The sequence below is a fragment of the Coregonus clupeaformis genome, chromosome 36, assembly GCF_020615455.1.
Source record: "Coregonus clupeaformis isolate EN_2021a chromosome 36, ASM2061545v1, whole genome shotgun sequence".
NCBI classification, from domain to species: Eukaryota; Metazoa; Chordata; class Actinopteri; order Salmoniformes; family Salmonidae; genus Coregonus; species Coregonus clupeaformis.
In genome coordinates, this window is record NC_059227.1 from 12,390,612 (window position 1) to 12,412,817 (window position 22,206).

General features: G+C 45.6%; 1 protein-coding gene across 2 annotated transcripts in view; it reads left to right on the forward strand.

The window, feature by feature from the left end:
* LOC121552132 (nesprin-2-like) overlaps positions 1–22,206 on the forward strand; it is a 236,291-nt gene that overhangs the window by 43,150 nt on the left and 170,935 nt on the right. For both annotated transcript variants that reach the window (XM_045211261.1, XM_045211262.1), the window contains 10 exons: positions 3,656–3,820; positions 4,345–4,457; positions 5,569–5,737; positions 6,242–6,338; positions 6,870–7,069; positions 13,323–13,487; positions 13,849–13,986; positions 16,653–16,754; positions 17,101–17,259; positions 22,013–22,171. In XM_045211261.1, the coding sequence (XP_045067196.1) occupies positions 3,656–3,820; positions 4,345–4,457; positions 5,569–5,737; positions 6,242–6,338; positions 6,870–7,069; positions 13,323–13,487; positions 13,849–13,986; positions 16,653–16,754; positions 17,101–17,259; positions 22,013–22,171 (1,467 nt within the window). The remainder of the gene's footprint in view (positions 1–3,655; positions 3,821–4,344; positions 4,458–5,568; positions 5,738–6,241; positions 6,339–6,869; positions 7,070–13,322; positions 13,488–13,848; positions 13,987–16,652; positions 16,755–17,100; positions 17,260–22,012; positions 22,172–22,206) is intronic.

Genomic DNA, 22,206 nt, shown 5'->3' on the forward strand with positions numbered 1-22,206 from the left:
TTATGTAAATAAAGTATTTATGTTTTTTGTTCTTAATACATTTGCTAAAATTTTGAAAACCTGTTTTCGCTTTGTCATGAAGGGGTATTGTGTGTAGATTGATGAGAAAAGGAATTTTGATTTTTTCCACATTTTGTTGTGTTACAGCCTGAAATTTAAAAGGATTAAATTGAGATGTTGTGTCACTGGCCTATACACAATACACCATAATGTCAAAGTGGAATTATGTTTTTAGTTTCTTTTTACAAATTAAATTTCAAAAGTCAATAAGTATTCAACCTCTTTGTTATGGTAAGCCTAAATAAGTTCAGGAGTAAAACTATGCTCAACAAGTCACATAATAAGTTGCATGGACTCACTCTGTAAGCAATAATAGTGTTTAACATGATTTTTGAATGACTACCTCATCTCTGTACCCAACACATACCATTATCTGTAATTTCCCTCAGTCGAGCAGTGAATTTCAAACACAGATTCAACCACAAAGACCAGGGAGGTTTTCCAATGCCTCGCAAAGAAGGGCACCTATTGGTAGATGGGTAAAAATAAAAAAAGTAGACATTGAATATCCCTTTGAGCATGGTGAAGTTATTAATTACACTTTGGATGGTGTATCAAATCAATACACCCAGTCACTACAAAGATACAGGCGTCCTTCCTAACTCAGTAGCCAGAGAGGAAGCAAACCGCTCAGGGATTTCACCATGAGGTCAATGGTTACTTTAAAACAGTTACAGAGTTTAATGGCTGTGATAGGAGAAAACTGAGGATGGATCAACAATATTCTAGTTACTTCACAATACTAACCTAAATGAGAGTGAAAAGAAGTAAGCCTGTACAGGCTAAAAATATTCCAAAACATGCACCTTGTTTGCTATAAGGCAATAAAGTAATACTGAAAATAATTTAACTTCATGTCCTGAATACAAAGCGTTATGTTTGGGGCAAATCCAACACAACACATTACTGAGTATCACTCTTCATATCTTCAAGCATGGCGATGGCTGCATCATGTCATGGGTCTGCTTGTCATCGGCAAGGACTAGGGAGTTTCTTTTTTAGGATAAAACGGAATAGAGCCTAAGCACAGGCAGAATCCTAGAGGAAACCTGGTTCAGTCTGCTTTCCAACAGATACTGGGAGACAAATTCACCTTTCAGCAGGACAATAACCTATATATGTATTTTTTACATTTTACGTCATTTAGCAGACGCTCTTATCCAGAGCGACTTACAGTTAGTGAGTGCATACATTTTTTTTTTTTCATACTGGCCCCCCATGGGAATCGAACCCACAACCCTGGCATTGCAAACGCCATCCCTGCCGGCCAAACCGTCCCCTACCTTGGACGACGCTGGGCCAATTGTGCGCCGCCCCACAGTTGAAGTCGGAAGTTTACATACACCTTATCCAAATACATTTAAAATAATTTTTTCACTATTCCTGACATTTAATCCTAGTAAAAATTCCCTGTCTTAGGTCAGTTAGGATCATCACTTTATTTTAAGAATGTGAAATGTCAGAATAATAGTAGAGAGAATGATTTATTTCATCACATTCCCAGTGGGTCAGAAGTCTACATACACTCAATTAGTATTTGGTAGCATTGCCTTTAAATTGTTTAACTTGGGTCAAATGTTTTGGGTAGCCTTCCACAAGCTTTCCACAATAAGTTGAGTGAATTTTAGCCCATTCCTCCTGACAGAGCTGGTGTAACTGAGTCAGGTTTGTAGGCCTCCTTGATCGCACATGCTTTTTCAGGGCTTTGTGATGGCCACTCCAATACCTTGACTTTGTTGTCCTTAACATATACATTTTAGTCATTTAGCAGACGCTCTTATCCAGAGCGACTTACAGTTAGTGCATACATAATTATTATTATTTTTATTTTTTTTCATACCCCCTGTGGGAATCGAACCCACAACCCTGGTGTTGCAAACGCCATGCTCTATCAACTGAGCTACATCCCTGCCGGCCATTCCCTCCCCTATCCTGGACGACGCTGGGCCAATTGCGCGCCGCCCCATGGGTCTCTAGTGGTACAGCTAGCACTGCAATGCAGTGCCTTAGACCACTGCGCCACTCGGGAGTGGCCATTTTGCCACAACTTTGGAAGTATGCTTGGGATCATTGTCCATTTGGAAGACCCATTTGCGACCAAGCTTTAACTTCCTGACTGATGTCTTGAGATGTTGCTTCAATATATCCACATCATTTTCCTTCCTCATGACGCCATCTATTTTGTGAAGTGCACCAGTCCCTCCTGCAGCAAAGCACCCCCATAGCATGATGCTGCCACCCCTGTGCTTCACGGTTGGGATGGTGTTCTTCGGCTTGCAAGTCACCGACTTTTTCCTCCAAACATAACGATGTTCATTATGGCCAAACAGTTCTATTTTTGTTTCATCAGACCAGAGGACATTTCTCCAAAAAGTACGATCTTTGTCCCCATGTGCAGTTGCAAACCATAGTCTGGCTTTTTTTATGGTGGTTTTGGAGCAGTGGCTTCTTCCTTGCTGAGCTGCCTTTCAGGTTATGTCGATATAGGACTCGTTTTACTGTGGATATAGATACTTTTGTACCTGTTTCCTCCAGCATCTTCACAAGGTCCTTTGCTGTTGTTCTGGGATTGATTTGCCCTTTTCGCACCAAAGTACGTTCATCACTAGGAGACAGAACGCGTCTCCTTCCTGAGCGGTATGACGGCTGCGTGGTCCCATGGTGTTTATACTTGCGTACTATTGTTTGTACAGATGAACGTGGTACCTTCAGGCGTTTGAAAATTGTTCCCAAGGATGAACCAGACTTGTGGAGGTCTACCATTTTTTTCTGAGGTCTTGGCTGATTTCTTTTGATTTTCCCATGATGTCAAGCGAAGAGGCACTGAGTTTGAAGGTTGGCCTTGAAATATTTCCACAGGTACACCTCCAATTGACTCAAATTATGTCAATTAGCCTATCAGAAGCTTCTAAAGCCATGACATCATTTTCTGGAATCGTCCAAGCTGTTTAAAGGCACAGTCAACTTAGTGTATGTAAACCTTCGACCCACTGAAATTGTGAGACAGTGAATTATAAGTGAAATAATCTGTCTGTAAACAATTGATGGAAATATGACTTGTGTTATGCACAAAGTAGATGTCCTAATCGACTTGCCAAAACTATAGTTTGTTAACAAGAAATTTGTGGAGTGGTTGAAAACAAGTTTTAATGACTCCAACCTAAGTGTATGTAAACTTCCGACTTCAACTGTATATACAGTATATAATTGCTTACCAAGATGACATTGAATGTTCCTGAGTGGCCTAGTTACAGTTTTGACTTAAATCAGCTTGGAAATCTATGGCAAGACTTGAAAAAAGCTGTCATGCAATGATCCACAACCAATTTGACAGAGCTTGAAGAATTTAGCAAATAATAATGTGCAAATATTATACACTTCAGGTGTGCAAAGCTCTTCGAGACTTACCGTGAAAGACTCACAGCTGTAATCGCTGCCAAAGGTGATTCTAACGTCTAATAAGTCAAGGGGTATGAATACTTTCTAAAGGCACTTGACCACCTGCTCTTCTAATTCCGTGTGTGTGTGTGTGTGTGTGTGTGTGTGTGTGTGTGTGTGTGTGTGTGTGTGTGTGTGCATTTGTGCGCTTCTATAGCTGCGACAGTGTAAGGCCGAGCTGGATACGTATCTTCCTGCTCCGATGGACTTTGTGGGGGCGTGGCTTCACCGTATGGAGGCAGTACTATCTGAAGAGGGAGGAGATGCTCAGGACCACGCCCGTGCTGCCAAAGAAGCAAGAGTCAAACAGGAAAAACTCAAGGTGTGCCAATAAACTATAGAAGTTGAAGAAGAAGGAATTGACTACTTTGAAATGGAGATAGGCTAGCCCTCAATGGCACTCCCTATGCTGTCACAGAAGTGATAATGGCAAAGATGGGATCTCTTTCTAACTCTATGCTCTATCTCCATCTACATATCTCTGCCTCTAGCTCTTCAACACTGTCTAAAGACTGTTGTTGCCTGTAAAAGAAACAAACAGTTACTATATTTGTTTGAAATTGACTACATTGACTACATTGCATTTGGGCTGTGCAGCGGAGGAACTGTTGTGCTGTATCATGTTGATGTCATTTCTGAAACGTTAACACACCGTTCTAGGAGTTGTGAAGATCAGGGCAGCATCTAAGAGCAGAAGTGTTGATCGAGGATCAGATCCCCTGTCCATTCATTATAATCTAAAAGGCAAAACTGATCCTAGGTCAGCAATCCTACTCTGAGACGCTTGACACATACAGCCCCTGCATGTACATTTGTATAATTTTACGATCATGCATTCTCCCCCAGAATTCAATGGTTGAGTTGAGCAGCCACCTCAACATCCTTCACACGTTCTGCAACCAGGCTGAGACCGGTGCCATACTCGTGCCTGTGGAGAAGTTAGAGGAAATCAAGAGACGGTGGGCATAGCAAAGGGCACAACTTCCCTTGGAACAGAGATCACTTCCTGTCTGAAACAAGCTGATTGGCCCAGATAGAATAGTTGTATGATAGCCAATCAAAATACTAAGTCAGTTGGTATGATGAAGAAAATATCGCTAGTTTTGGGCCCTGTAAAATAGCAGATAGACTTCCCTCAAAATATTTTTTTATAGAATAAGACACCTTTTTAGTGAGATGACAGTAGTTTGTAAACAAACATACTGAATACAGAGTGCAAAAGCAGGTTTGATTGAAGTTATTTACAGTGATTGCCAGTGTGGCCTGGGTGGTCTAGAGTAGGGGTTCGCAGCTGTGGGGGAGGGGCGTGACCTTCTTTGATTTGACAGCTTTTTTATAGAAACATGCCAGAGGAAGACGCGACTCTGATGCACATGGGAATATATTTGGTTTGGCATTCAGAAGCTGAGCTACAGCCTTCTAAAGTCAAGCAGTCAAAGAAATTGGACTTATACAATGTGTGACTCTGTTGCTATCAATTGATCTATTCACTTTCTGTAAAAGATCATATGTATAATTCAATTGAGAGTTCATATAAATTATTATCATTAAATAGCCTACCTAAAAGATGTCAAGTCTTTAGGGTTAACTACGTAGAATTGCAGGGGGGCGTGATATTTTTGACCCTGGGGAAAAAAGGTTGGGAATGCCTGGTCCAGAGGTTAGTGCCGCCTCAGCAAACACATGTACTGAAGGTGTAGGTACTGGGTACGAGTCTGTCCCACTGCCTATTTAACACACACTCTCCTGCTGTCTTTCCTGTCCCCTCTACTGACTGTCCTATTAATTAAAAACATAAAATACAAAATGAGTGGGTAGAAAAAATAGGCAGTTCACTAAATGATGTGGCATTTCCATTACATTTCCCAAACCTGCAACGTATGTTGTACTAAACTCACAGGTAATGAACTGTGTCATTGTGCACCATTTCATTCCTGACCCCTGGGTCGTGGGCACACAACAGAAACATATAAAACCTTTTGCAACAAAAACCAGGTTGTCCCTTCCTGTTTCTGTCTTTTCCCTTATGTTTGTTGCCTACTGAACACAACCCTGTCTTTCTTACCACAGTTTCACCAACGCCCGTGTCACGGCTAAGTACCACGGGATCAAACTGGAATACCGGGAGCACCGGCACACCGTCCTGGATCTACTGGCTCGGATTGGTGCCAAGTTACGCTCCTGGAAAGGGCCCTACAGCTCCCAGGATGCAGTGTGTCTGCTCCTACAGGACTGGCATGTGAGTTGGCTGGGCCTCTGTCCAAAAATGTACTCCATACTCTGCCCCTGGCTGTGCATCATGGCACTGCAGTGAGGGGTAATGGATTCACTGTTTGTGATCGATGTGCATGTATCGATGTGCATGTTCGAGATCAGTGATTCTGATCTACAAGTCACCTTATATCCCAAGTTACTACTCATTATGTGATCAAGATTAGCAATTGTCTTACATCAGATACCAGTGTGGTCCAACCAGGCGAACACTCTAGATAAACATCCTGTTTCAGTTTAAATTAGACTTAAAAAATAAAATAAAACTTTAACCCTGTCATTGTTTAAAATTATAGAAATATCAAAGTTAACAAGTTAACAAATTCATCAAACTATCCACATTGATACAACGCAATTACTTTGATGAAGTAAGTTGAAACAACAAGGAATCCTATGTTGACAAGGAAACCCATTTTTACTCGTAAGGTTCTTTACTCTATGGTTTTGTATGAATGATATTATCTTAACTCAGGACACAGTGGATCGCCAAGGCCTAGTTTCTCATCTGATGGATGCCCTCCAAAAATTGAAACAGACAGCCAGCACTTATACAAGCAAGGCAGCTCTGGGTAAGGCGTGTGTGTGTGTGTGTGCATGTTTGCATGCGCGTGTGTATGCAAATGTGTTATTTGTGTACTGTATATGTGTGTGAGTGACTGTGTGAGAATAAACGTGTCTGTACGAGAGAAATAGCCTTATGAGTTTTCAGTGTGTATGATGGAATTCATCCTGAATTCATTGCTACATTGCGTAACGGTTTGTAATGAACAGCACGTTTCCCCTAAACGGTGCTCACCATTCTTCAACAGTCATCAAAGTGTGTTTTCTCCTGTATGGTGTGTGTAGCGGGCTGTTACCTGATCAATAAGGGTGTGACCAATCGAAATCGCAAAACTCATGCAGCACACTGTACATAATCTCCCTTTGGACCACCATAATCACAATATTCTTCAAATCGTTGTTCAGAGCAGCATTGTTACAATTGAATTAAGTGATGCACACTGTTGTCCTGCTGAGCGAGGCCTACAGTAGGATTCTAGCCTCCAATAACACAACCCCAATAAACCTTGACCCTAAACCTTTTGCATTCCACTCCCCAGGTGAGGATGCCCAGCTCATCAGTAGGCAGGTGAAGGAGGCAGAGAGTGACATTGCAACGAGCACAGAGGAAGTGGCGGCAGTGAAAGGCACCATGGGACGTGTGTTGAGTACCTGGGAGGCCTACAGCAAGAACCTTCCCCCCCTACAGACGTGGCTGGCTCAGGAGTCACAGTCACTTATACAGTCCTCTGGGACAGAGGTATAGGTCCCACTCTAGTTCGCCCCCAAACCCTGCAGCAGGGGATGGAAACTTGGGTCCCTGTAGAGCTGCAGTGTGTGAAAGCTTTTGTTTTAGCCCAGCTCTAACACACCAGAGTCGTGTTCAGTAGGGATCACCAGGAAAACAAATGTTTCTTATTGGGCAAGTTCTAGGGCAGACCGGGAACAAAGTAACAGTTTTAGGCTTTTGCTTAGTATGAAAATAATATTTGAGGTAGATTCATAATATTTTATACAAACAACATACATATTTTCAATTTACAATCTGTAGAAACAATGAGAATAGAAAGGTTCAGAACTTTTGTAAAACATCACAGTACAGTTGAAAAATATATGGCAAATAGAAATCCAATATGGATGGTGTTAAGAGATAGATGGGTGGTGTTGAATGGAGTTGTAGGATGGGACTAATAACAACTAACAACAACTAATAACAACAAGATAACTAATAAGGTGCGGACTCCCGCCGCACAAACCTGACTGAATAGGGGAGGGTCTGGGTGGGCTTCCAGCCTCGGTGGCGGCTCCGGCTCCGGAGTGGAGCCGCTGACCGGAGCTTGCTTGGGCACCGGTGGGGCTGACAGCTCTGGCTCCGGAGTGGAGCTGCTGACCGGAGCTGGACTGGGCACCGGTGGAGCAGACTGCTCTGGCTCCGGAGTGGAGCAACCGACCGGAGCTGGATCAGGCACCGGTGGAGCGGACTGCTCTGGCTCCAGAGTGGAGCCGCTGACCGGAGCTGGATCAGGCACCGGTGAAGCGGACTGCTCTGGCTCCGGAGTGGAGCCGCTGACCGGAGCTGGATCAGGCACCGGTGAAGCGGACTGCTCTGGCTCCGGAGTGGAGCCGCTGACCGGTGCCGGACCAGGCGCCGGTGGAACGGGCCGTGCCGGACTGGCGACGCGCACCACTGGCTTAGTGCGAGGAGCAGGAACAGGCCGGGCCGGACTGGCGATGCGCACCACTGGAGGAGCAGGAACAGGCCGGGCCGGACTGGGAACACGCACCACTGGCTTGGTGCGAGGAGCAGGAACAAGCCGGGCCAGACTGGGAACACGCACCACTGACTTGGTGCGAGGAGCAGGAACAGTCCGGACCGGACTGGGAACACGCACCACTGGCTTGGTGCGGGGAGCAGATACGGGGCGTACCAGACTGGGAACCGGCGCTGGAGGTCTATGACTGTCTCCGTCCTTTACACTCCGCGCCCCGTCCTCCTCCAGTGAGGACTCCTCCTTGAGCCCCCATAAGTGCAGTGGTCGGGGCTCCTCTCTATCGCTCCCTGACCACCCTTTTAGCCCCCCCAAAAAAATGTATTGGGGCTGTCTCTCCTTCTCCACCCTGATCCCTTTCAGGGCCTCCATCTGCCTTGCCAGATCCTCTCTTATCTCCCGCCAAGTCCATACTCTCTGCTCCTCCTCGGCACGCTGCTTGGTCCATTGGTGGTGGGATCTTCTATCACGTACGTTAAGAGAAGGGTCGGACCAAGGTGCAGCGTGAAAGATGTACATGTTTATTTAACTAATAAACACACGACACAGTAACCAAAATAACAAACTTAACCGTGACGGTCCAAAGGGCTAACACACAAGCCTAAACAGGAACACAACAAGATCCCACAACACAGGCAGGAAAACTGGCTTCCTAAGTATGATCCCAAATCAGAGACAACGAGCGACAGCTGCCTCTGATTGGGAACCACACCCGGCCAAACATAGAAATACAAACCTAGAATATTCACACCCTGACCAAACTAGCTAGAGTTCTATAGGCCAGGGCGTGACACTTTCATCACATTCCCAGTGGGTCAGAAGTTTACATACACTCAAATAGTATTTGGTAGCATTGCCTTTAAATTGTTTAACTTCGGTCTAACGTTTCGGGTAGCCTTCCACAAGCTTCCCACAATCATTTTGGCCCATTCCTCCTGACAGAGCTGGTGTAACTGAGTCAGGTTTGTAGGCCTCCTTGCACGCACACACTTTTTCAGTTCTGCCCACACATTTTCTATAGGATTGAGGTCAGGGGTTTGTGATGGCCACTCCAATACCTTGACTTTGTTGTCCTTAAACAATTTTGCCACAACTTTGGAAGTATGCTTGGGGTCATTGTCCATTTGGAAGACCCATTTGCGACCAAGCTTTAACTTCCTGACTGATGTCTTGTGATGTTGCTTCAATATATCCACATAATTTTCCTTCCTCATGATGCCATCTATTTTGTGAAGTGCACCAGTTCCTCCTGCAACAAAGCTCCCCCACAGCATGATGCTGCCACACCCGTGCTTCACGGTTGGGATGGTGTTCTTCGGCTTGCAAGCAATCCCCTTTTTTTCCTCCAAACATAACGATGGCCAAACAGTTCTATTTTTGTTTAATCAGACCAGAGGACATTTCTCCAAAAGGTACGATCTTTGTCCCCATGTGCAGTTGCAAACCGTAGTCTGGCTTTTTTATGGCGGTTTTGGAGCAGTGGCTTCTTCCTTGCTGAGCGGCCTTTCAGGTTACGTCGATATAGGACTCGTTTTACTGTGGATATAGATACTTTTGTACCTGTTTCCTCCAGCATCTTCACAAGGTCCTTTGCTGTTGTTCTGGGATTGATTTGCACTTTTCGCACCAAAGTACGTTCATCTCTAGGAGACAGAACGCGTCTCCTTCCTGAGCGGTATGATGGCAGCGTGGTCCCATGGTGTTTATACTTCCGTACTATTGTTTGTACAGATGAACATGGTACCTTCAGGCGTTTGGAAATTACTCCCAAGGATGAACCAGACATGTAGAGGTCTACAATTCTTTTTCTGAGGTCTTGGCTGATTTATTTTGATTTTCCCATGATGTCAAGCAAAGAGACATTGAGTTTGAAGGTAGGCCTTGAAATACATCCTCAGGTACGCTTCCAATTGACTCAAATTATGTCAATTAGCCTATCAGAAGCTTCTAAAGCCATGACATCATTTTCTGGAATTTTCCAAGCTGTTTAAAGGCACAGTCAACTTAGTGTATGTAAACTTCTGACCCGCTGGAATTGTGATACAGTGAATTATAAGTGAAACAATCTGTCTGTCAACAATTGTTGGAAAAATTACTTGTGTCTTGCACAAAGTAGATGTCCTAACCGACTTGCCAAAACTATAGTTTGTTAACAATAAATTTGTGGAGTGGTTGAAAAACGAGTTTTAATTACTCCAACCTAAGTGTATGTACATTTCCGACTTCAACTGTGTATATATATATATATATATATATATACACTGCTCAAAAAAATAAAGGGAACACTTAAACAACACAATGTAACTCCAAGTCAATCACACTTCTGTGAAATCAAACTGTCCACTTAGGAAGCAACACTGATTGACAATACATTTCACATGCTGTTGTGCAAATGGAATAGACAACAGGTGGAAATTATAGGCAATTAGCAAGACACCCCAATAAAGGACTGGTTTTGCATGTGGTGACCACAGACCACTTCTCAGTTCCTATGCTTCCTGGCTGATGTTTTGGTCACTTTTGAATGCTGGCGGTGCTTTCACTCTAGTGGTAGCATGAGACGGAGTCTACAACCCACACAAGTGGCTCAGGTAGTGCAGCTCATCCAGGATGGCACATCAATGCGAGCTGTGGCAAGAAGGTTTGCTGTGTCTGTCAGCGTAGTGTCCAGAGCATGGAGGCGCTATCAGGAGACAGGCCAGTACATCAGGAGACGTGGAGGAGGCCGTAGGAGGGCAACAACCCAGCAGCAGGACTGCTACCTCCGCCTTTGTGCAAGGAGGAGCAGGAGGAGCACTGCCAGAGCCCTGCAAAATGACCTCCAGCAGGCCACAAATGTGCATGTGTCTGCTCAAACGGTCAGAAACAGACTCCATGAGGGTGGTATGAGGGCCCGACGTCCACAGGTGGGGGTTGTGCTTACAGCCCAACACCGTGCAGGACGTTTGGCATTTGCCAGAGAACACCAAGATTGGCAAATTCGCCACTGGCGCCCTGTGCTCTTCACAGATGAAAGCAGGTTCACACTGAGCACGTGACAGACGTGACAGAGTCTGGAGACGCCATGGAGAACGTTCTGCTGCCTGCAACATCCTCCAGCATGACCGGTTTGGCGGTGGGTCAGTCATGGTGTGGGGTGGCATTTCTTTGGGGGCCGCACAGCCCTCCATGTGCTCGCCAGAGGTAGCCTGACTGCCATTAGGTACCGAGATGAGATCCTCAGACCCCTTGTGAGACCATATGCTGGTGCGGTTGGCCCTGGGTTCCTCCTAATGCAAGACAATGCTAGACCTCATGTGGCTGGAGTGTGTCAGCAGTTCCTGCAAGAGGAAGGCATTGATGCTATGGACTGGCCCGCCCATTCCCCAGACCTGAATCCAATTGAGCACATCTGGGACATCATGTCTCGCTCCATCCACCAACGCCACGTTGCACCACAGACTGTCCAGGAGTTGGAGGATGCTTTAGTCCAGGTCTGGGAGGAGATCCCTCAGGAGACCATCCGCCACCTCATCAGGAGCATGCCCAGGCATTGTAGGGAGGTCATACAGGCACGTGGAGGCCACACACACTACTGAGCCTCATTTTGACTTGTTTTAAGGACATTACATCAAAGTTGGATCAGCCTGTAGTGTGGTTTTCCACTTAAATTTTGAGGGTGACTCCAAATCCAGACCTCCATGGGTTGATACATTTGATTTCCATTGATAATTTTTGTGTGATTTTGTTGTCAGCACATTCAACTATGTAAAGAAAAAAGTATTTAATAAGATTATTTCATTCGTTCTGATCTAGGATGTGTTATTTTAGTGTTCCCTTTATTTTTTTTGAGCAGTGTATATATATATATATATATTTTTTTTTTTATATATTTGCGAGAAAGAAAAAAAAACATAGGATTGGAAGTCATGCAGACAATTACATTGATGGAAGTTACAATCTATCTGCAATATTAAAGCTGATTTACCCCCTAAAAAAAAACATAAAAACATAAAAAAATTAAAACTTTTCTTAGCTGCCATTACACACTGTAACAAAGTTTCTAGGACATTCCAGTTGTTTACAATTCAACCGAAAGTGGTGGAAGTGAAATGTCCCTCTTGTATCTCTCAGGGAGTTAAAAGTTACAGGCTGCGGGGTTAACTGTAACACTGTCTTCAATGGTAATAATGAAGGGTAATTTCAAAAAAGTCTGATTTGAAACTGATATTTTGATGAAAATACACTAAATTGACAAAAAATATTTAAAGTTTATGTTTTAGGCATGCCATATTGACCAAAAATGGAGTATCCAAAATTAATATATCTTATATAAGCTACTTTTGTAATAAGGTTAATTGTAACGTTTAACCACATACGTAAAATTCAATGCTATTTTATATGGCATTTAGACACATAATTATATAAAATGTCACTTCTATACATCAAGTTTGCCATTACAACTAAGATAATATCATAGAAACATTTTAAGATGTCAAATTCGCACTTTTGAATGCTAAATCTGAATCTAATCTGAGTTTTGTGAGAAAATACAACAATAATTATTGTCATCAACTATACCAATCAAAATACCTCTTCTTACTGATAAAAATGATATATGATTAGATACATGGAGAATGTTCCGCAGGTCAATAATTAAGAAAGAGAGACGGCAAGAAAATTTTGAATTAATAAAACAATAAAACAAAATAATTTATGGATTTAAGCAAAACTTCCTTGGCATGTAAATACACTAACCAAACATTAGCACATTGAACAGCTTTCTAAGTTATTTATAATTTCAGTTATGTAGTTGTTACTTTGTGCCCCGTGTTACTTTGTTCCCCTTGTCTACTGGTCACAGGCCGAATTCACACTAATCATGGGGCTGATGATTAGTTGATGAGTTGAATCAGGTGTGTTAGTACTGGGATAGAACAAAAGCCTTGAGCGCTATCCTACGGGGACTAAAATCTTGTTTGATCAGTATTTAATGTAGAATTTAATTTAGATGATGAAAGTATCCAAATGTGTTGAAAATGCCTTTATTATACAGTGTTAATTGTGTGTTGCAATGTGATTCAAACACATTTCACCAGGTCTGTACTTCAACAAACAAATTTGCAATGTATTTTCAGTTTGCAAGTTTATTGCAAGTAGCCTATATTGAAAATATAATAATTTCATATGGCAAATAAAACATATTAATCTTGTGTGAAATTTTCTGTAGGAAAGCTTGACCCTACTGTCTCTTCGACCCTTTAGGGGACTTCCCAGCAGGTGTCCCAGTGGAGCACCCTACAGGCCTACCTGAACGAGGTCGGTAACTTCCTCATCGAGGTCACAGACCCATCTACCAGCAAAGCCCTGGTAGCCGAACTTAGTAAGCTGAACATGCAGTGGGCCGACTACATGAAGAGGACTATGTTTGTGAGTGCTATTGTCCCCTATACGAACCTTTCTGATCTTTTCACCATCCATTTGTTGGTTGTTATTTGTGTATGTAAGTGGAACTGGTTCAGTGTAACCTTGCCTGAGACCTGGGTTGTGTTCATTAGGGCAGACAACATACAAGGTTTTAAAAGGTTTTGCAATGGAACACGAAAATAAGAATTTTCTATTGGTCAAGTCCAGGGTAGTCCCTCCCTGTTTCAGTTTGTTTTCTTCAGGCCTAATGAATATGACCCTGAGGACTAGCTCCCTGAATTAATGGCCAGGCTTTAGCTCAGCGAGCTAACACAGTCTTGTGATCTAAAGTTGTGTGTGGTCTGAATCCTCTTGTGTTAACTAGGAGGTATCAAGCCAGCCCAGTGCTGGTCCTCTGACCATCCAGGCGGTGCAGGCTCTGGCCCAAGAGGCAGGCTGGCTGCTGAGGGAGCGCCTAGAGGTGGAGTCTGTCCCACTGAAGGCCTACAAGAAGAGGGTGCAGGTACACTACTCTCCTGGGTGAAATTTCCCCTAGATACAGATCTAGGATCAGTTTCCCTTCCCCCAATCCTAACCTTAACCATTAGTGGGGGAAATGCTAAACTGACTCAAGATCAGCATCAAAGGGCAACTTCACCCTACACCGGTATGCAACATTTTACATTTACATTTTAGTCATTTAGCAGATGCTCTTATCCAGAGGTGGGACAACCACATATCACAAATAAAGTAAATTTTTCTGCAATAAAGTAGAATCAGAGTCAGTAGAGTCAGAGCTAGACTTGGGGGGGTCAAGTGCAAGTGCATTTTTTTATTGGAGGGTGTCGAGGTGAGGAGGAGGATTATTTAAGATACTGTTTGAAGGGTTTCAGATGTTTTCGGTAGATGGGCAGGGACTCTGCTGTCCTAGCTTCAGAGGGAAGCTGGTTCCACCATTAGGGTGCCAGGACAGAGAAGAGCTTGGACTGGGCTGAGTGACAGCTGGCCTCCTGCAGGGGTGGGAGGGGCAAGAGACCTGAGGTGACAGAACGGAGTTCTCGGGTTGGGGTATAGGGTTTGAGCATAGCCTGAAGGTAGGAAGGGGCAGTTCCTCTTGCTGCTCCGTAGGCAAGCACCATGGTCTTGTAGTGGAGGCGAGCCTCTCCACATCACCTGGTAGGAGCGTCCTGCCAGGTAGGATGCAATCCAAGAGTGTGCAGAGCCTGAGACGCCCAGCCCTGAGAGGGTGCAGAGGAGGATCTGATGGTTCACTGTGTCGAAGGCAGTGGATAGATCTAGAAGGATGAGAACAGCGGAGAGAGAGTCAGCATTGGCAATTCGGAGATCCTCCTTGACACAGAGAAGAGCAGTCTCGGTTGAGTGACCTGTTTTGAAGCCTTACTGGTTAGGGTCAAGAAGATAGTTCTGAGAGAGATAACAAGAAAGTTGATCAGAGACAGCATGGTCAAGTGTTTTGGAAAGAAAAGAAAGAAGGGATACAGGTCTATAGTTTTTGACGGCAGATCAGTCGAGTGTTGGTTTCTTGAGGAGGGGAGCGACTTGGGACATTTTGAAGTCAGAGGGGATGCAGCCAGTGGTCAGGGATGAGTTGATGAGGGAAGTGAGGAATGGGAGAAGGTCTCCAGAGATGGTCTGGAGAAGGGAGGAGGGGATGGGGTAGAGCGGGCAGGTTGTCGGGCAGCCAGACCTCACTAGTTGCAGGATGTCATCTGGTGAGAGAGGGGAGAAAGAGATCAAGGCGTAGGGTAGTTCTGTGTGAGTGAGACCAGTGGACTCAATAGGCTGAGTGAATGGTTTTCAAAGTGGTTGACAAAGTCGTCCGCAGAGAGGGAGAAGGGAGGGGGAGGGGGTGGAGGAAGTTGTCATCAAGGCAAAGGGTGGCTATTTGAAGAATCTCAAATATAAAATATATTTTGATTTGTTTAACACTTTTGGTTACTAGATTATTCCATATGTGTTATTTCATAGTTTTGATGTCTTCACTATTATTCTACAATGTAGAAAATAGTACAAATAAAGAAAAACCCTTGAATGAGTAGGTGTTCTAAAACTTTTGATCCGTAGTATACATATACTGTAGCTTAAAATCATTGCATTGTTTGCAAGGAGAGCTTTAGTTGCGAGCAGGCATTTCATTGTATTGTGCAGCTTACACTATGCTGTATCATAAATAACTTTGATTTGATTATCTTGAACACATGGTTACAATATAGGCCTACCCTATCACAGAATAAAAGAAAACAGAGGTGAACTATCAATTCATATAATTGATTTACATAGATTAAACATGATATCAAATCAATTGGCCAAGTACACTCTTAGAAAAAAAGGTGCTATCTAGAACCTAAAATGTTTTTTTTGCTGTCCCCATAGCAGAACCCTTTGAAGAGCCCTGTTAGGTTCCATGTAAAACCGTTTCCACAGAGGGTTCTACATGGAATACAAAAGAGTTCTACCTGGAACCAAAAAGGGTTCGACCTGGTCCCAAAAAGGGTTCTCTTATGAGGACAACCGAAGAACCCTTTTGGAACCCTTTTTTCTAAGAGTGCATCTCAACCAGTAGCCAATATTGGCTAAATATCCCAAGCAGAGCTACAGCAACTTCCAGAGAGAGTCAGGCTCTTTGGGCTTTGAGGTGACCACTCTGGTTTGGGTATCCACTGCGCAGTGCAAGGGGGGTCCATGGAGTTTTATGAACATCAAGGCAGACACACAGTGAATTTGGATCCTTAAGCTCGTTGGTGTGATGATAAGGTTCATGTGGCTCAACAGCAGATTTTTTAAATCAAAGTTCTGATTGGCCAAAGTGGTCAAGCCTCCGACGGGCCTTCACAGTGCACACACGTAGCCTATAGTTCTTCATCATTCTCACCACCACCAGAGAGAAGACAGGGATGAAACCACCATTTACCTACCTCTAGGCTGCTATACAGATTTATTTGGTTTGTCATTCTAATGTTTTTCATGGAACTTTAGTGGTATTTAAATAGAATTTATCAGAATTAATTTTCCAGAAATAGTTTTACCAGCTTCATGTATTCTCAAATTGAAAAAAGGTCAGGGGGCGCCACTCCCCTGCGCTCCGGCAGCACTACAACCCTGGTTTGCACCTGGTGCAAAGCACTGTCTTTCACTCCCTAATTTTCTTTCCTCTTTTTGTCCCCGCAGCTTTTGAGTAAGAAGATAATGGAGGTGGATTTGGGTTCTCTCAGCCCATCCCCAGACTTTCCTGTGGACAAAGTGGAGAAACTCAGGCATACACTCCCAGAGGTAGCCCCTCACAACAACCCCAGTGCCTTTCTGCTGGCCTTTCAAACACTGGGACAGTACTGTGGATGTGAACGATTTTAGACTAGCGGTTTTAAGTGTTTTTCTAGTGTGCTGGCAGGTGTTATGACAAGAATGTGACTATACAAATATTATACAAGATTAGAAACAGCATTATGTTTTGATACAAGTAGATATAATTTGTGAACTAGGCTTGGGGTAAATTCAAATTGAATCAGTCAATTCAGGAAGTAAACTGAAATCTATATCATTTTAAATTGACTGACTTCAATTCAGATTGAGACCAACTCTAACCCCAACCCTGGTTTGCACGTGCGTGTGTGTGCAGGTTTGGCAGGCGCTGGCCAGAGCGGAAAGGACATGCAGTGATCTACAGAGGGCAGCGTCCATGTTAGAGGGCCGTTTGGCCGAGCTGAGCCACTGGGGGACCGAAGCCCTGGAGGTTCACCAGCACCTGAAAGAGAGGAAACCTGGAAGAGAGGCCAAAGTGAGCACCCACAATCTCCTCACTACTATTATCTTTAGCATACACTACTCTGTGCCGATACACTTCTTGTTTTTACATGTCGCTGCGTGTGTGGACATGTATAACTATTTACAGTATCAATGTCCTTTTGCAGTATTCTAGTACTGGCAGATCATGTATTCTAGTAGTGGCAGATCGTATAGGCTACAGGTATTGACTTTAGCCCTACCAGCAAACCAAAAACATTCCTAGGACATTAGCTATCATTGCCATTACGTTCTAATAAGACTTTGATCTAACATTTGTGATGGAACATTTTATGTTTGTGCTTTTCTAATAACCAATTTCTGTGTTCATGCAAGTGACTGACTGAACGAATCCTCACTATCAGTATCTGCAATTTGGCAGTAAGCTCAGAACCTTGTTTTGAGAATGATATCTCAGTTTCAAGGTCTCAGCTTGGAGAGAAGAAGCCTTGTGAGGTATTGGTCTGTGACATGCATGAACCAGTATTGGTCGGTCACATGAATGAGCTGTAATGCGTGATTTGAAGGAGTCAAGCGCAGGAGGGTAAATCACAGTATATAGAGTTTATTCCGTAATACAGCATTAACCAGTCCAGTGCGCAAAACAGGCACACTAGAACAAACAGGCACACAGGGAAAATATCCCGGCAATACAAAATACACTGAGCTCAACCGAACTACTATCTCCTCAAAATAAATAATCACCCACAAGGACAAGGGGGTAGAGGGAACACTTATACACGTACTAATGAGGGGATATGAACCAGGTGTATGTAATAGACAACACAAAACAAATGGAATGATGAGATATGGAGCAGCAGTGGCTAGAAGGCCGGTGATGACGAACGCCGAAGCCTGCCTGAACAAGGAGAGGAGGCAGCTTCGGAGGAAGTCGTGACAGTACCCCCCCCCCGATGCGCAGTTCCAGCAGCGCGCCGACACCGGCCTCTGGGACGGCCAGGAGGATGCGGAGCAGGGCGAGCCAGATGGCGACAGTGGAAATCCCGCAACAGGGAGGGATCAAGGATATCACTCACCGGGACCCAGCACCGTTCCTCCGGACCGTACCCCTCCCACTCCACGAGGTACTGAAGGCCCCCACCCGACGCCTCGAATCCAGGATGGAATAGACGGAGTACGCCGGGGCCCCCTCGATGTCCAGAGGAAGCAGAGGGACCTCCCGCACCTCAGGCTCCTGGAGCGGACCAGCCACCACTAGCCTGAGGAGAGACACATGAAATGAGGGGTTAATACGATAATCATGGGGGAGTAATAACCTATAGGTAACCTCGTTGATTCTCCTCAGGACTTTGAACGGCCCCACAAACCGCAGCCTCAGCTTACGGCAGGGCAGACAGAGGGGCAGATTCTTGGTCGAGAGCCAGACCTGATCACCAGGTACGAAGACCGGGGCCTCACTGCGGTAGCGGTCAGTGTCCGCCTTCTGATGACGCACGGCACGTTGGAGGTGGATGTGAGCAGCACCCCACGTCTCCTCCGCGCGCAGAAACCAGTCATCCACCGCAGGAGCCTCGGTCTGGCTCTGGTGCCACTGGGCCAGAATCGGTTGGTAACCTAAAACACATTGGAATGGCGTTAGGTTAGTGGAGGAGTGACAGAGAGAGTTCTGGGCATATTTGGCCCATGGCAAGAACACCGACCACTCCCCCGGTCGGTCCTGGCAGTAGGACCGCAGGAACCTACCCACATCCTGATATACCCGTTCCACCTGCCCATTAGACTCTGGGTGGAAACCAGAGGTCAGGCTGACTGAGACCCCCAGACGTTCCATGAACGCTTCCAGACCTTGGATGTGAACTGGGGACACTATATCCTCTGGTACCCCGTAGTGCCGGAAGACGTGTGTAAACAGGGCCTCCGCAGTTTGCAGGGCCGTGGGGAGACCGGGCAGAGGAAGGAGGCGGTAGACCTTGGAAAAGCGGTCCCCAATGACCAGGATGGTGGTGTTACCTTGAGAGAGGGGAAGATCGGTAAGGAAATCAACACTCAGGTGAGACCATGGTCATTGTGGAACTGGTAAAAGCTGTAACTTTCCAGCTGGGAGGTGCCTAGGTGCCTTACTCTGGGCGCACACCGAGCAGGAGGAGACATACACGCGCACTGTACGACCGATACCTGGGTGACCAGAGGAGGGTGACGTGTGTGCCCAGTAGATCAGACGGTCACGGAAAAGAGCAGGCACATACTGCAGCCCAGCTGGACACTGAGTTGGAGATGGCTCTGTGCATAACGCCTGCTCTATATCTGCGTCCATCACCCATACTACCGTCGCCACAATGCAGGAGGCCGGGAGTATGGGGTTGTTGTCTTTGGGCCTCTCCTCTGTGTCATACAGCCTTGACAATGCGTCTACCTTCACATTCTTCGTACCCCGAATGTATGATAGTGTGAAATCAAACCGGGTGAAGAATAGGGCCCACCTGGCCTGGCAAGGATTCAGCCTCCTCGCTGCCCGGATGTACTCCAGGTTACGGTGGTCCGTCCAGATGAGGAAAGGGTGTTTCGCCCCTTCGAGCCAATGCCTCCATACGGTCAGGGCTCGGACAACAGCCAACAGCTCCCGATCACCAATGTCGTAGTTCTGCTCCACCGGGCTGAGCTTCTTGGAGAAGAAGGCACAGGTGCGGAGCTTGGGTTGCGTGCCCGAGCGTTGAGATAGGACAGCGCCTATCCCTACTTTGGACGCATCCACCTCCACTACGAACAGTAGTGATGGATTGGAGTGGGCCAGTACCGGGGCTGAGGTGAACAGACCCCTAAGGTTACTGAAGGCCCTGTCAGTCTCAGCAGACCAGCGTAGCCGGGACGGCCCACCCTTCAACAGAGATGTAATGGGAGCTCCGACCTTGCCAAAGCCCCGGATAAACCTCCGATAGTAGTTGGCAAAGCCAATAAAGCGCTGTACTTCCTTAACCATGGTTGGAGTAGGCCAATTACGCATGGCTGAAATGCAATCTCCCTCCATCTCCACGCCTGAGGTGGTAATGCGGTATCCGAGGAAGGAGACGGACTGCTGGAAAATTATACACTTTTCTGCCTTGACATACAGTGAGGGAAAAAAGTATTTGATCCCCTGCTTATTTTGTACGTTTGCCCACTGACAAAGAGATGATCAGTCTATAATTTTAATGGTAGGTTTATTTGAACAGTGAGAGAAAGCAGGAGACTCAATAATAGAAAAAGTGACCTGCTCGCGATGAGTCTTGTGGGTAATCATAGTGACTGGTGTTGTAACTTCCCTAACAAACCCGGACCCTAATGGTCGACTGTCAAGTGCTCTGATGGGGAGTGGAATGGATAGGGGAACCAAGGAAATGCCTAGACTGTGTGAGAATGACCTGTCCATAAAGTTCCCAGCTGCGCCTGAATCGACTAGCGCCTTACACCTCGTCCCCTGCCTCAGGTGGACCAGCCGCTCGACCTCCTCTTGACCCTCGGGCGTGTGATCGAAGACAGCCCGAAAGAGGCGAGCGAAATCCCCGTAGTTGTCCAACGCGGCTCCTCCTTCATTCCAGACCGCGTTGGCCCACTCTAGGGCTTTCCCCGAGAGGTAGGAGACGAGGGCGGACACCATCTCCCGCTCCGATGGGGTCGGGCTGATGCTGGAAAAGTAGAGCTCCAGTTGGAGGAGGAATCCCTGGCAAAGAGCAGCTGTGCCATCAAAATCCCGTGGTCGGGATAAGTGGATCCCTCTGGGTGCTGGGGTGTGGGTGGTCGGGATATGTGGATCTCTCTGGGTGTGGGTGGCTGGATCCGGTTGCCCAGCTGGTCTCGACAGATCGGGTTCTCTCATCTCCAGGCGTTGCACGACCTGGAGAACCCGATCCATCGCTTCTCCCAAGCTGGCTAGCATTGTTGAATGCTCCTGGACCCGTGCCACGACTCCAGGCATGCGCTCCTCTCCCGCTGACTCCATAGCGGGTGGGTGATTCTGTGATTCGTGATTTGAAGGAGTCAGGTGCAGGAGGGTAAATCACAGTATGTAGAGTTTATTCCGTAATACAGCGTTAACCAATCCAGTGCGCAAAACAGGCACACTGGATCAAACAGGCACACGGGGAAAATACCCCGGCAATACAAGATACACTGAGCTCAACCAAGCTACTATCTCCTCACAATACACAATCACCCACAACGACAAGGGGGCAGAGGGAACACTTATACACGTACTAATGAGGGGATATGAACCTGGTGTGTGTAATAGACAAGACAAAACAAATGGAATGATGAGATATGGAGGGGCAGTGGCTAGAAGGCCGGTGACGATGAACGCCGAAGCCTGCCCGAACAAGGAGAGGAGGCAGCTTCGGAGGAAGTCATGACATGAGCCAAACATTGATAATAAATTAATTATGAATAATGAATAAGCTAAATCATGCAAATATTACTTGTCTGTGTAACTACATAAGAGAACTAACGGGACTGCCCCATTTGAGCTCCTGACAGACGTTCACTATGGTGCATCAAGTTTGTTTGAACCTCTCCAGTTAACTGTTAATAAACAATGATTCATTTAAGATTAACTTCAGGTGTCCCTGGTGGTAATTTCGACGACGTGTAGAATTTCCACGACAATTTGGCATCAGTTAACTGTTAATAAACAATGATTCATTTAAGATTGACTTCAGGTGTCCGTGGTGGTAATTTCCACGACATGTGTAGAATTTCATCGACACATTACTTCATAACATTCCAAAAACGTTGTTTGTTTCTCGTGTTCCGCACAGGCACTGATCTCTCGTGGCCTGCAGCTTGAGGGCCAGGTGGTGACAGAGGGGCAGGACCTGCAAGTCCTGGTGGAGAAAGCACAGACAAACTCCCCTATTCAACACCTCAATGCAGCTGCTTTGGAGGACAGAGTCACAGAAGCGGTTGCTCAGGCTCAGGTACTTACAGTAATGGACAACGGATTCACACCGCA